Below are 14,886 nucleotides of genomic sequence, written 5' to 3' on the forward strand. Positions count from 1 at the left end.
AGGCTTTTCCCGTAAACACCTCCGGCTACAATAAACCAAGTATAATTTAGCTAAAAGGAATTTGGTTTGTGTTGCTAACATGGAGACGCTGCAGATAAATATAGCTTAGAGCTGTCAGGTTATTTGGCAAAACAGTGCTTTGGGCTAATTCATGATCATGCTAACATACTCATACTGATGAATCTGTAGTATACCAGAATCCAACAAGGATTTTTGGAAAACCTGCATTAAAAATTCCTTACCCTGTTAAGCAGAATTTTAAAAATACTCTTTGAAGATTTCATTTTTACAGGGAGAATTCTCTGCTTATCTCTAACTATGGTAAGTATAATATCTCCGAAATCCAGTTGCTGTCATCCTCAAGGCGGTGCCACAAGTCAACAAAGACAACTACAGCGTCATCTGGGACCCAGTTTAAATTCTAGGGTTTGTTTTTAATTATTTTCTGTTTTATTTTGACATCTTTGTGTGATATAGAGGTCTAATTTCAGTTTTGTGTCCTTCTCTTTTTGGGCAACACCTGAGTTTAATTACATAATCAGTCGAGCCTATATATACCTCCTGTCTAGCACTCCCTAGTTGCCAGTTTGTCTTTCTATCCCAAGCTTTCCTGTGTCACCTGTGTTTTTTCCCATTCCTCACTTGGTTTATTTGGCACAATAACAGTATAACCTGTTGTCTGTTTGGGAATATACACAGATTTGATTTGTACTATTTCCCATTATCCTGTGTTCTACATTTTGATCCTTTCTCCTGTGAAACCATTATGAAGAGGATTTCATTATGAAATTTCAACACAATACACCAAATAGATATTGAGAAAGTTTCAACAAACGTGTCGGTCCAAGCCACATTGCTATTTAGAGCCAGCGTTGACTACTTAAAACTTCAGCTGTGGCTAAAACCTCGAAATGTAAACTGGTTGCTCTGGATGATCTATGAGTCGTTTAATAAAAACAGTTTATATTTGAACTACTTTGGACCTCCAAATTTTTCATATTGTCTCTAAAAATGACCCCAACCATCCAGACTAGAGCGTTATAGAGACCTACAGGTCAACGTGTAATTAATGTATTTGTGGTTTTCAGAAAAAATGTTTGATCAAAATATTAATCTTCCATTCAGTGCTGTAAGATGAATGTATATGAATATACATATTAGTCAAGTTTGTCTGGTAGCAAGACTCAGTGATTAATGACACCATCTCTGCGTGAACTGCAGAATAATTTATGATATTTTTATAGTGATCAATCTGCCCAAAGGAGTGATGTTTCCATTTTTTTGTTACTAAGAAATATAAACATGAGTATTTTATGACCGAAACTAGGCCACTCAGAGAGTGAGAAAATGCTACGAGGTATCATTTAGAGTTCCTAGGTCACAACTTTTCTCGAACAGGAACTAAAATAAGATTATGTCAGTGAGTTATGGGAACAGGAGTACTGTGGAGAAGATATCCGTCTCTTCGCTGAAGCTCAGGGTTCATGTTTCCATCCCTGTCTTCCGTGAGGCTTTGATGTGGCATGGGAAAAGACTAATTTTGTAGGACTTGACACACTGCAAAGTTTTTAAAATAACAAGTACAAAAAGCACTGATTCCACAGAGAGTAAAAAGAAACATAAACCATTTATAACCAAAAATGAGAAAAGACCCCAATAAAAGCAATTTAGTGTATGTAATGGTATGTAATGTCATTTTCCAACACCGTTTGAAATGTCAAAGGATTCAGTTCCATGGCCTTGAGAGATTTTATGAAAACAGGAGTGATAGACCTTGAATCCGTTGGGGACATGAAGCAGCATGTGTTACGGAAGTGCCTCTTGATCTATTAGCATGCACTGAACTTCATTAGTGCTGTCAGACACTTTAGTCTGTCGTGTTTTTTTGGAGATTTTCTATTTAGAAAGTTGAGGTTTTTTAATCTGGTCATTGTGTGTAGACTCTATTGCTTTATTTTTCTATTTACAGAGATCAGCCAAATGACCTGCACTCTTAACAACTGGGAATAAAAGAATCGGTATTGGAGACAAGTGCTTGACAACTTTTTCATTTTATTTCATTTATTTAAATTCTTATTAGTGAATGAAATGTGGACATTTAAAAGACTTCATCACTTCTGTGGAGCTTTAATCAGTGATTTTCAAAAGCTCTTGTAGATCTACACATACTTGATCAGGCATGGATCATTTTATATTTTCAAATGCAGCTTCAACCACTTCATATCACAAGTAAGGCCCAGCTGTATAAACTTGAGCTTCCTACCAGAGGAAAACAAAAGAGCACAATCTGTATTCTCGGTGGATTTCCAACCAAAATATTCACGCAATAACACATACAAAGATTTTGATGGGTGTGAATCATCCACCAGTGGAAAACAGAAACACACACGGGTTAGGTTTGCTTAACAAAAGACGCCACACAGGCAAAAATCCTGTGGGATTAATTTCCTTCTCTGAAAAATGTATAGGCTCATGAGAGGAAAGAGTGGGTGGAGGAGGGGAGACCACATTTTTTAAAATTAATTTCTTTTCTTGTCTTACCTCTTAGTGTGAACATATTGGTGGTTTAAAAAAATGTTTTGCAACAAGGACTGTAGACATTAATTTCTCACACTGGAGTCAGCTTGGGTGGTGCGACTAATCCCTGGTTTTTAGGAGCAAGAGGGTTTTGAATTAGATTTGCATTAAAAACTGTAACTGTGATGCAAGTTTTGTATCCTGCTTTAACTTTCAGTCTAAATTTACAGAGAGAAACGATAAAAAGGAAGAACCGGTTTGTTTTTTTAATTGGGGTTAACGCTGGACGGAGGGTTGACTGCCTGACCACCAGTTTGTTACTGTATATAACAATGAAAGAAATATAATCTTTGCCAAACGTGGTCTAATTGTTAATATGTAAACTTGTTTTGATTTTGTTTGTTTGTTTTGACTTTGTTATTTGATACTTCATAGGAACATTGTACACTGACTGACAACTGCTCTGAATAAAGTGATCGTGTGGGTGTTGCAGACCTCTTTTTACAATAAAGGTTATCAAAGAACCGTTCTTTTCTTTAACACGTGATGTATTGTTTTAAAGTGTGCAGCAGGGTTGCCAAACTTCACCTAATATTTTGAGCAGGAGCCTGTGGGTTGTAGAAGTATGAAAGTGATATCTTTGGAACAAAATACTGAAGCCAATGCTTACAGTAAGTATGGCGGCCCAGAGAGTTCAATTGCACTGCAGCTTAAGAAACATCTGCAAATAGAAAAATGCTTCAAAGACGTACTAAATGAGCAAGCTAAGAACAAGATAAAATGCAAATTAAAAAAAAATCTCTGAATGAAAGTGTTTTTGGGAAGACGGAAAAGCTGCAAACGTGACAGAAACTAAAACTTGGAAAGGATTGCACTGAGACATAAAAGAACCACAGAATCCATTGGTGTGAGCAAAGTTAGCTGTTGCTTATCGGCCAGGTCAGATTGCAGGACTGCCTGACTGTTAGTCCCAGTTTTGTGTTTCTGCTCATGTTACGGTAGCATGCAACATGCTATTTGCATTTGTCTACAGACATCTGATGGAGCTTAAATACATAATAATGTAACAGATAGTCACTTAGTCAACACAATCATCCTTCAGCTCAAGAGTCATAATAGTAAAAATCATCATATTCTCATTGCTATTAATAGAAATTACAAAACAGGAAAATCACTTTGCACTTTGCTTTCTCATGCTGCCAAATACAGATCATGTTTGTCCTGCTGTAGTTTTTAAGATTTTGGTTTCCACATTTCTAGTACGAAAAAAAAGTGTTCATAGTTCACTCATGTTGTTTTAGTGTCAAGCTGTTGATTGTAGCTCTAATTTGACATGGCAGTTGAGAATTGCAACACATTGGCAGATTTCGTAAAGACCAAATGGATTTTATTTATGCGTGTCTGCACCTCCAACATTGTCACTTTTCATCCCCCATTTGTTCTGTCTGCTCACACACACACACACACTGACCCAGTGGGTGGTCAGTTCTGCATTTAACTCCAGATGTTCACACCACAGATCAGCTACCCCCATATCGCAGGAAATTTTACCTGCCAATCATCTCAGTGAACTGTGCCTTCTCATTTCCTCTCTTTCCTCTTTTCTTATCCCCTGAAGTGTATGTACACACCAATGTGCACTCACCTATTGCCATGTACACAGGCCTCCCATTGTCACCCAATTAAATGCCTACATGTGGGGTGGCTTCTATCAACTGCTGCCAGTGTCAACACTTGATATTCTGTGGTTTAGAATCCTTTAAGACTTTTGATCAAGCCTTTGGCATCACTTCTGTTTTTCTTTTGGTTTCCAGTGTCAAAGACTGTCAGCACCACTATCATCTTTGTGGTGTGCTAAAAGAGAGGAAAACAGATTATGGGTAAAGTATTGTCTATACTTCCACTTCATAAAATGCTTCTGTCTTTGTTCAGGGTGATGGCATCAGTTTTACAGATTTTATGATGCCTTCGTCTTCTAACCATTACTTTTTAGGTAAACAAGTCAAAGAGCTACACTTTTAACAGTATCTTTTGCAGGATCTGTGAGTGAATTGTTTGCTTTACAATTTTGCTAAATTCACTGGATCCCTACCTGCAACCCAAATTCCAGCACATTGAGTGGCATATTATACCATTAATATGCAGTTCAAGAATGACTCACATTTAAATGATACTGTAGAACATACCTATTTTTGGTGATAATGTGAGTGGGCCTCCTTGAGGACCATATTAGGCCATTTGTCTTGAAATGCAAGGAGTTCAAAAACCTGGTATTAGTAGATCCCTCAAAGCCGTTTTATGGAATGCCTGACGTTGAACGAAAAACTAGCTTTAGCTATGATCTGCTGCTCTGAAGTACTCTTTAATCCCGAGGTCAAATGGACTGCAACTTAATAAAACCCCACAAAAGCTCATTTAAAATAAAATAACAAATCATAATAATAATAATAATAATAATAATAATAATAATAATAATAATAATAATAATAATAATAATAATAATAAAAATCTAAATCCTGGCTGTGTATCCTGTGCATGATTCATTTAGTATTGTAGATAATATTAACTTGTCACTTCTGTTCATTCATATTACTGTTTCCATAAAAACACTTCTGTTTTGTGATATATATAATTCAGCCTTTCCAATTTCCGTTGTGTTTTGCGTGCTTTTACAGAGTTTCTCTTGACTACCCCAGTGAGAAAAACACCAACACTGTTTGCATTTTTTTAATGACTGCCAAAAAGAAAAATATTTATTGTGCACATGCTGGTAATCATCAGATCTACAGGCCTCGGGCCATGCTGCAGATTCCAGCTAAACCACCTTTGAAAATGTTCCGTTTCATTTTGTTTGTTTTAAAATGTTTCAGAAGTTGTCAACATTCAAAACTGTTCTTGGCTCTGAAGCAATTTACTACTATCTAGCTGTAATGTGTGAGCTCCAGTTGGAATTACAGTAGCAACAATGAGCTTGACTGACAGTTACCAGATCTTGTTGCCACCATGAAAACCCCTGAGTAGCTTTTCAGTGCCTAAGTTCAGAATTTTAATTTCACACACCAATCAGTGTGGAGAGCTTCACCTTGAACACCCCTTCCTGCAAATCCTCATCACCCAACACACACAGGAGTATCAATTCAGGACAGAGAAGAGAAAACCTCTTGTAGTTCAGTAAACCAGCTTTACACCCACGCCTGTCAAGTCTGTGTAAAAGAATCCTATTTCCTGCTATAATCCACTGCTTTTCTTGTTGGTCAAGCAAGTAAGGAGGATATAAGTTAAAACCCTTACACCCAAGCCAAGTAGGTACAATACTACATTACTTGCTTTTCTCCAATTGTTCCACTGGAGAAAAATATAAGTGTGGCAATCGCCTGAAATGCTAGTTTTCTTTCTGTGAGAAAAAGATAACAGCTTGCAGGGTGGGAAATGCCTGTAAATTTTTATTTATCCTCAGTAGACACAGGTGTTACGACTTGCAACAGATACTGCTTAGCGGTTCCTTAGTACTTCCAAATACGTAATCATCTTGGCTGCTCTTACAGCTACCTTTGCCAAGTTCTCCTACTAATACTATCCTGAGATGTGCGTTGTTGTGACATCACAGATTAGACAAGTTGGTGATGTACTTATAGCTCTGACTCTAAGGCAAGGAACAAAAGCACCAATGGGAGTCTGGAGATGATTACCCTGTAGGAAGGCATATATGTTTTAAGAGGACCTGTCAGTTATAATGAACAGCTAAAGAACCATATGGATAGGTTGTATTTGTGAACAAATGCAAAAGGAATAATTACGTTTTCTGGTGAGCTTCAGTGCTTTCTTTAACCATTGTATTGCCATTATAGGAGCTTCTGCACAGTTAAGAGGTTTATGTTTTGTTTTTCTAGATACTCAAATGAGTCCCTTTGCAGTGCAGTGTACCCAAAGCATTAAAAAAAATTAGCACACACAGTCGGCACTCTGAAGGTGTTGCTGATCGGCTCTACTATGCAGCCTGACAAGTGGTAAGCTGCTCTTAGAATAGGAGATTACAGCCTCAGATCTCAGCTCTGCATGCATGTACATCTCCTTAAGTCAGCTTTACCTCTCAGTAAAACCCAGTGTCATTAGAAGTGACACATTCTGGCGCTCCTCTTTCCACTTATTTCACCTGCTACATATTAATAACAAATTACTGAAGTGTGATGGGTAACCGTTGGCAGTCTAACTGCTGGGACTTTTAATGAACACTTTTAGAGAGAAATGATTTGCAGTGGATGACCTTATGACTTTATTTGGACTAGGTTCACCTGATTAATTCACCAGCGGGCAGCTGAGTGGGCGGAGTCTGCACACCATTTAAAGGTTTTTGAGCTTCTTTGACAGAAGCCCCACACTGTTCAGGGGTTGTACAAACCTTCCTTGACTGTATTGCTAATGCAAAAACAACAGTGCAATACTACAGTGTTTACAAATGTAATGACTCAGCAAATTGATTTGCCAGATTTTTTTCCTAGTTTTTACACAGTTTTTTGTTTTGTTGTTTTTTAGCTCTGTCACTTTTTGGTTTGTTGACTTTTTTTAAGGATACACTTCTTTCCATGCTAAATATACCAAGTTTTCTTTTTGTATTTTTAATATATTCAGCTAAAAAAATTAGAACAAATGATATGTTTTTAAAAGGCTGCTAGTAACAGCATCTCTGTTACTAGAGATGCCCAAAGATACCATTTAAAATAAGTTTTTTTGTCTTTGTTGTCTTTTGTAATCTATACACAACACTGGTTCATCCCTTGAGTTTAGTAATAACAAAAAATAAATTGGTAATAATAAAAAATACAGACTAGACAGAAAATGAGTGAAAAAAAAAAAAAACAGTCAAAGTGTCCAAAGAAAAATGATCAAAAACCTTCAGAAAACCTGGAGAACTATTACTGAACAGCACTTTAAAAAAAGTACACAAAATTCTTTGGAAAATTTGCAAAATTTTTGAAGCAACATACAACACAGTACTGTATTTGTGTTAAGAGTATGGTTGGGTTTAAGCAACCACATGCTTTGATTTGATGGGATGAAATAATGATATAGGAAGTAAATTTTCTCAATACTCTGATCTCATTACCCTTTCTTTTCCTTTACATAAAGCCACTGCACACCCAGTGTCACCAGAAGTAAACAGTCACACCACCAGTGCTGGAGTTGGCTGCAGAAAACATCTGATAATGACTCACACAGTTTCAATTTATAACACCAGAGGCCCTTTAGAACCAAATAAAGTTGAGCTGAATGAATAATATTCAGTTGCAGACCACACATGAAATTAATGGATACCATGGCAGTCAGGACTTTCTGAATTTCTGTGCCTTTTGGACAAAAATCAAGGTCAGTCAAGGTAATTGATAGTAGTGTTTCTTATGTTATCTGTGACTTTTAAAAACCTACCAGTACCAAGTCATTTATTTCAATTTGACCCCATTATGTATAATTAGTTCAAGTAATGATATTAGTCTGTCATTCAATTATTTTTGACGAATGTTCAGCATCAGCACTAGCTCAGTATGACCTATCAATACTTGGAACAAATATCAAATGATGGAAAAGTTTTGTAGATTCACTGTGAAATTCGAAGGGCAGCATTAGTGGGTATTATGTGTATCGTAATCTGTCGTTTGCCAGTTATGACAACAGTGACAACAAGTGCAATATTAACACACTTATATAATATATATATTTACTTCAGTTAACTTTAGACAACACCAGAACTTGATCCAATCACACTGCAAATTTTATGTTTAGTTAAAGAGCACATCTATCATGGTGCCAGGGTTTGGTTTTTTGGTGATATATTAATTGTCTTTCTAATGTTCTTATGTTTCCAGTAAGTGTTTTTTCTGTCTTTGCCCCTCTCTGTCTTGTCTCTGTGTTAGTGCTTGTGGGCTCCTGTGTCTCTTTTATCATTTTATTTATCATGTTTATAGTGCTGGTCTTCATGTCTTGCTGTTTGGTTGTCTTTTGACTGTCTCCTGTTTTATTTTGATATCTGTTTTTCTCAGGTGACTTGTTTTTGTTTTTATTTTTATTTCCTGTCTTTGTCTTCACGCCCAGTTGATTTTCTGCCCTGCTTTCTTTTGGAGTTTTGTTATTTTCCCAGAGTCCATTTGGAATACACTGTGCACTATATATGCAGCAGCATCAGTTACCACCCTTATTGTTTTGTATCACAGAGTCTGCTTAATAATTTTATCTATCACAACATTAAAAGAAATGTTGCTTATCGTCTTTGTGTTTCTTTCTTTCTGCTTGTGGGCATGTTTTCATATTGGTATCTCTTACATTTTTGTGCCACTCATTTCTCTTTTCTTACCATTAATGTACAATTGCATCTTCAGCAAAAGGCTCTTACACTTTAATTATGTTTCAAACATCAGATTATAATATTAAATGTCCCATAGGAAGACCTTTAAAAACAAAATGTATGCAGCATCTAGTTTTTAGCCTAGCAGCAACCGCTGTGACCCTTTGGCTGTTGGATTGCTTCATTACAGAATTTTCACTCTAGAAAATGAGTCCAAGCCACAGGCCATGTACTCTTATTCTCACAGTGTATGCAGCCTAAGGTGGAATCTCTTTCTTATCATCTGAATCATTATGATTTCACATTATGATACACAACATACTTTTAGCCTTAGTATACACGTTCCTGTCTGCAGTGACCGCTCAAGAATTTGATAATGATTGAGTCACATTTTTGACAATCACATTGGTTCCGGTCTGTTTCTGTAGCCTTGCTTAATTCGATTTTTTCATGCCTTTGTTTTGGTGCCATTCTGTCTGTACTGATCTTCTGTTTATTATTTTCAGCATCAAGGCTGCAGATTGTTTGTATCAACTGTTCCTATAATTACCCTATGTTTAGTCTAAGGAAACAATGACTTAAAATATTTTGATCTTAAGTTTTTGCCCCTTAATACAGCCTCTGCAATGACTTTGTGTTTTTCCAGCCTCTGAATACTATAGATGATATCATATGGTGATAAGTATCAGAGAATTTCATCCTGCATTTGTCATTTATCATTACCATTTCATGCATTGGGACACTTTAGTTGATTCTTTAGATATTTGGACCTGCATCTTTCTTTGTTTCAGTTCCTTAACAAATAATTTCAACTACCTTATAAATCTTGTTCTGCAATTTGAGTAAAACAGCTTAAAGTAAACAGATACATTTTTTTTTAACTTTTAATTTCCATATTGTCAAAATCTGAACATTGACCCCACCAGATGAAGCTTTGATACCTTTGTTCTCTCTCTCTCTGCTGCAAAAGAAATGTAAAACATGTCATTTGTGAAAGCAATAACCATTGATTAAACCTTTATTAACCTCTTTCTTTCTCCCTCTCTCGACATTAGTCTGTCTAGTGTGCACTGATTTGTGTCCGAATACACAAAATGTATATTTTACATTTTGGAGGAATTGGTTAGTCCTTTTGCAGTTCAGAGACACAGATACCAAAATTTGAGTCATACATGTCAGATCATTTTAACATATCCTTTGTATCATTTTTAATCAAATGCTTAAAAAACAACAACAACAACAACAAAACGTTTAGGCATTACCAATAACTTGGTTAGAATCTGGCATTAAAAACAACTTACTTGAGGTTAGTTAGGTTAGGACTAAAAAAAAGATCAGACTGTTTTTGGATAAAATAATTATTTTTTTGTTCTTTTTCATACAATTGATGAACTGCACCAATTTAATTTACATTTATATATTAAAAACTGCTGATTGTTTTGAAATTCAAGTCATTCCAAGCTACTGTAGTAGAGTAAAATATCCATTGAATTGGAAAATTTGCAAAATAGCTCTGATATAAAGACAAGGATAGTAAAAATCTATATGCTTGTTTTTATTAAGACGATACAAAAGCTAACCATACATGTGTTTTAGGTTCCAGTTTGTGACACTCAATAGCTAACTTAAGACAATCATCCTTAAAATGTGTCCTAAACATATGTTGTAATTTAAAAAAAAAAAAGGCTTAATAATTGCCTGTAACAATGGTTCACTATAGTTTCAACTGTAACCAACAATCTTACTCAATGTAACAATCTGATAAAGACCCAGGGGAGCTATAACAGGTTTGGCAACTCAGACATTTCCTTTTACTGGAATCAATCCATTGTTGGTTTTGGCTTTGTAACAAAAACTTTTTATTAAAATGTGAAAAATGCAAATTATCACTCGCACTATCTTCGATCATTAGTGAATAAACATAACAGTCTCTTTAGTCTGAACTTCAGTTGATAATTTTCTGACTCTGATGTAAATGTAAAAGATGACAAAATACAGACTTTTGCCACTTTTTTGTTTCTTTTCTGGCTTCTCTTCTTAAGAGGGTGAACTGAATTACTATAACATTGAATCTTTTTATTTTTATCAAAATTTAGAGACATTTCATATAATGGATAAATGCTAATAACTAAACTCAATTTCCCCCCAAAATTGAAGTACTTAAGGGAATGTTTATTGTGGGAATGTTTATAGACTATTATTAGGTCTGTTGGTTTACAACTAACAGTTTGGAATTGGCTGCATTTGTTATAAAGAGGTAAATAATGGTATAGGTCAGGAAAACTGGAACCGTTTCATATTAGCATTTAAATAATGAAAATGTTCCAACTTTAAGAAATATACATTTTTATTAAAAGGAAGAAACAAAAACAGCTCAAGATACCAGTTGAGAATAAAAATTGGTGAACAAAGCCAAGGTGGTCTGTGAATCTTGAATCTCCAGTCACTGCCAGCAGGTTCCACAAGAAGATTTTTTTTATTGGTCAAAATTGCCTCCCATATGAAAGAATGGGCTCGCTGTGTGTTACATCATAAAAGTAGTGTCAATTGTGAATGCAGTGTACATGTCTATGATCTCAAATCGGTCAGAATTTGGGCTCCATATTGGTCAGTAGGACAGGACAAGTCCCTGCCGTTCTGTCATTTTTTTTAGGTTCACTCACCAAACCATTTGCAGCAAATGCTGTCTGTAAGTTACCACGTCCTATTGCTCAGCTCTGGAGCTACACTGGTCAAGGCACACATAAAGTCTTACTGTGAAGCACCTTTGCAGCCCATCTCAGTATTACAGTCTCCGAATGAGTTCCTAGATTGTTTTGTTCCTTTTTATAAACATTTTATCCTTTTGAAGAAGACTTCTTTCAATAAATAACACAAATATAGTCATAGGTCATATATAGATAGATAAACATGTATAAACTACATGCATTTCTTATAATTTAAATAATTTATATATACAGTTCTCTCTCACACACTTATTGCCTCCCTCCCCACACCCCCACCCACCCCCTTAAGTGAGTTCCTCAGTGCTGCACCAGCGTTTGGATTTAGAGCAGCACATTAATGTTGAAATATCATTTAAATGGACCTAAGATTCTTCAGTAGAAGCATCACTTTATAGCAGATTGTTGCTGGTCACCGACATGACACATAATCCTGTGATGGGAAGCACTGTGAACAGGAACTAAAATCCTACACAGGAAGTAGTTTTCCCACCAACTCCCTTACGTCCTGCGACGTTTCTTTGACAATGCACAGACACAGGAAGTGTTTATGCGTATCCACCTCCAGCTCACTTGATCTTGAAACTGTGTCAGTGCTCGAACATACGACTGTGCCGTCTTGCACTGTGAGTTCCAGTTCTTGTCGTCAATGCCCCTGCAGCCATCCTTGACAGGCTTGGAGGTCCGACAGTGTGTCTCATAAAAGAACTGTCTGATGTCTTTTGTGGCACTGGTTTTAAACTTGGCCAGAACAGTCACGCGCTGTCCCTTGATGTCGTATGCTAACGTTTTATTCATCACCCAGTCGCTCACACTGTCACAAACAGAATATTCCCCCCGGTAGCTCTTGTGCTCAGTGTGACGCTTCTTTCGTGTCTTGTTTCCTGCTGCCCCTAAGACTGGTACACTGCTCACAAAATTATCAGAAAGGTACAATGGCGGTGGCTGCAGTGGAGGCCGGTCGCTCAGTAGCACTCGCGGCGAGTTATACCGCTTGTGTTGCCTGAGGATGTCCGAGTTCAACAGCATCACCGGCTGGTCCATCAGAAAATCATCACTGTGACGCGTTTCTAGCCACTCCTCTGCATCTCCTTGGTCCTCTAAAGGAAAGTTTTCAATCTTGACAGGAAGCAGAGTATCCCGCGGCTCAGTGTCTCTGCTTTTCCCCTGCTCGCTCTGGTTCCCTCTGGTCTTCCCCCTTGTTAGGTCAGCCTGAAGCAGCTGGATTATGAGAGAGTTTAAAGGGTCTGGACTTGGCTGCTGCTGCTGTTGACTGCTACCCATGTTGGTTGCCTGAATACCATAGAGGTACACGAGGACCATCACATACAGCAGGATGGACATCACTAGATTCACCTGTAAGATCTGCAATGACAGAAAAAGAAGAAGAAGACGCTATAAATGAAAGTTCTGTCCTTCTAAAAAAATTGATTTAAAGTTGAATTCCTTTTCAGGGTGAAAAGCTAGTCAAACAGAAATATATCCCACATAGCAAAATTGGTGTGGCCCGGATCTGGCCCAGACAATCTGCTTACACATGGCCCACATACCACAAACAATGACAGCCCTTTGGTGACCCAGATCTGGTTTGCCAGAGGTGGCCCAGACATGGGCCAGCACAAAGCCAGTTGCAGACACACTGGTGGTCCTGTGCTGGCCCATGTGTGGATTACCTCTGGCAAACCAGATCTGGGCCACCAAAGGGCCATCATTCTTTGTGGTATGTGGGCCATGAGTAAGTTGTGTGCAGCCACGGGCCAGTTGCAGACATACTGCTGGCCCTGTGCTGGCCCAGAGCAGTGTCAGCTCTGGCCCCAGATGTCAGCCTAATGTTTACCTTAATCAAGCCATGTAATAACAACATGTGCTAGAACATAATAGTGCAAAAGTAATATGACAAAGCTCAGAGAGTGAATGGACTGAGTCTAATATAGCACTTTTCTATTCTCACAGATTACTCAAAGTTCTCTATACAACATGCCACATTCTCTAAACTGAGTGCTTCCCAACTACATTTATACACTTTCATGCAGAGTGGAGGAACCAGGGATCGAACCACTAACCTTCAGATCAGTAGGTAACCTGCTCTACCTCCTGAGCTACAGCAACCCAGTGGTAACTATGAGTAAACCGTTACTAGGTTTTGGATAAAGTGTACACTCACAAACCTTTCAAACCTGCATTTGAAACCTTGTCTATCATAGCAGTATAGTATTGCAACATGGCATTTGGGTTTTTTAACTAAAATAGGAAAATATGAAGATAAATATTGCCATCATTGCCAGACCTGGCCCACATCTGTTTGACATACATCCTGCCATGACACCAGTCAGTCACAAGTGCCAGGTTGATGCCGGATACAGGCCAGACCTGTTTTCTATGAGCCTGGGCCACATAAACCAAACCACAATCCGGCAAGATGTGGCATGCCATCACATAGACAGTGCCATCTACTCCAGGCCTGGCCCACATCTGGTTGACATACCACTTACCATGCCAGAAGTCAACCAGCAGTGCCAGCTTGACACCAAATCCGGGCCAGACCTGTCTGCTATGTGGCTTATCACTGATGTCTACCTACATTGAAAAATTGGCTTAGAAATCATAATAAAAGCTTTTCCACAAAGCTTGTCAAGTTATACCCTACAGCTAACAACAACCTCTTTCCTATTTATACAGAGCCAGTTTTGCCATGATGCCTTTTGAAAACCAATTCACACTTTGACAGGTTTAAGACCTGAATACTATGTAACACTGGCAAATTGACTGGTTCTTATATAATGCTTTTCTACTCAAGCACTCACGGTGCTTTCAACGATGTCACCTTAACCCATACACTTTTTTCCAAATCTGAGCTCTTCTTTTTAAAATTCACATTATTGTGAACACATTGGCAATAAGGTTTCAGTATGTTGTCCAAAGATACTTTGGCATGTAGACTGGAGCAGTCAAGCACTGAAGGATCCTAAACCACAGCCATTAACAGCAGGACAAAATCTTCCGTTCTCTACTAGCCATTGGGGCGGGGGGCTGGGAGGAGGTGTTGGCTGTCCGATTGGCCTCCCTGCTGCTGCGGAGCCTGGGGCGGTCTGCTTGCCTCCACCCCGGGGGAAAGGGTCACATCTCTTGGGTCTGGGTGCCGTTTCCCCCTCTGGGGGTGAGGGTACCTGGACCCGGGGCATAGAGTATGTTTGGGGAGTATGATTGTGTGTACATGTCTATGTATGTCTATCCTTACGTTGGGTGAGTGCAGAGTGTTTGTATATGTGTGCATGAGGGTGGGAAAGCATGTTTATGTCTGTGTGTGCC

At 38.0% G+C, this 14,886-nt stretch overlaps 1 protein-coding gene across 1 annotated transcript in view; it reads right to left on the minus strand.

Annotated features, from left to right (window-relative positions):
• Positions 1-9,765: 9,765 nt before the first annotated feature.
• ntf3 (neurotrophin 3) overlaps positions 9,766-14,886 on the minus strand; it is a 40,139-nt gene continuing 35,018 nt past the window's right edge. Inside the window, exon 2 of the mRNA XM_031753414.2 lies at positions 9,766-12,942. Within this exon, the coding sequence (XP_031609274.1) occupies positions 12,079-12,942 (864 nt within the window). The 3' untranslated portion in view covers positions 9,766-12,078. The remainder of the gene's footprint in view (positions 12,943-14,886) is intronic.

This window comes from Oreochromis aureus, linkage group 17 (genome assembly GCF_013358895.1).
Source record: "Oreochromis aureus strain Israel breed Guangdong linkage group 17, ZZ_aureus, whole genome shotgun sequence".
Classification (NCBI taxonomy): Eukaryota; Metazoa; Chordata; class Actinopteri; order Cichliformes; family Cichlidae; genus Oreochromis; species Oreochromis aureus.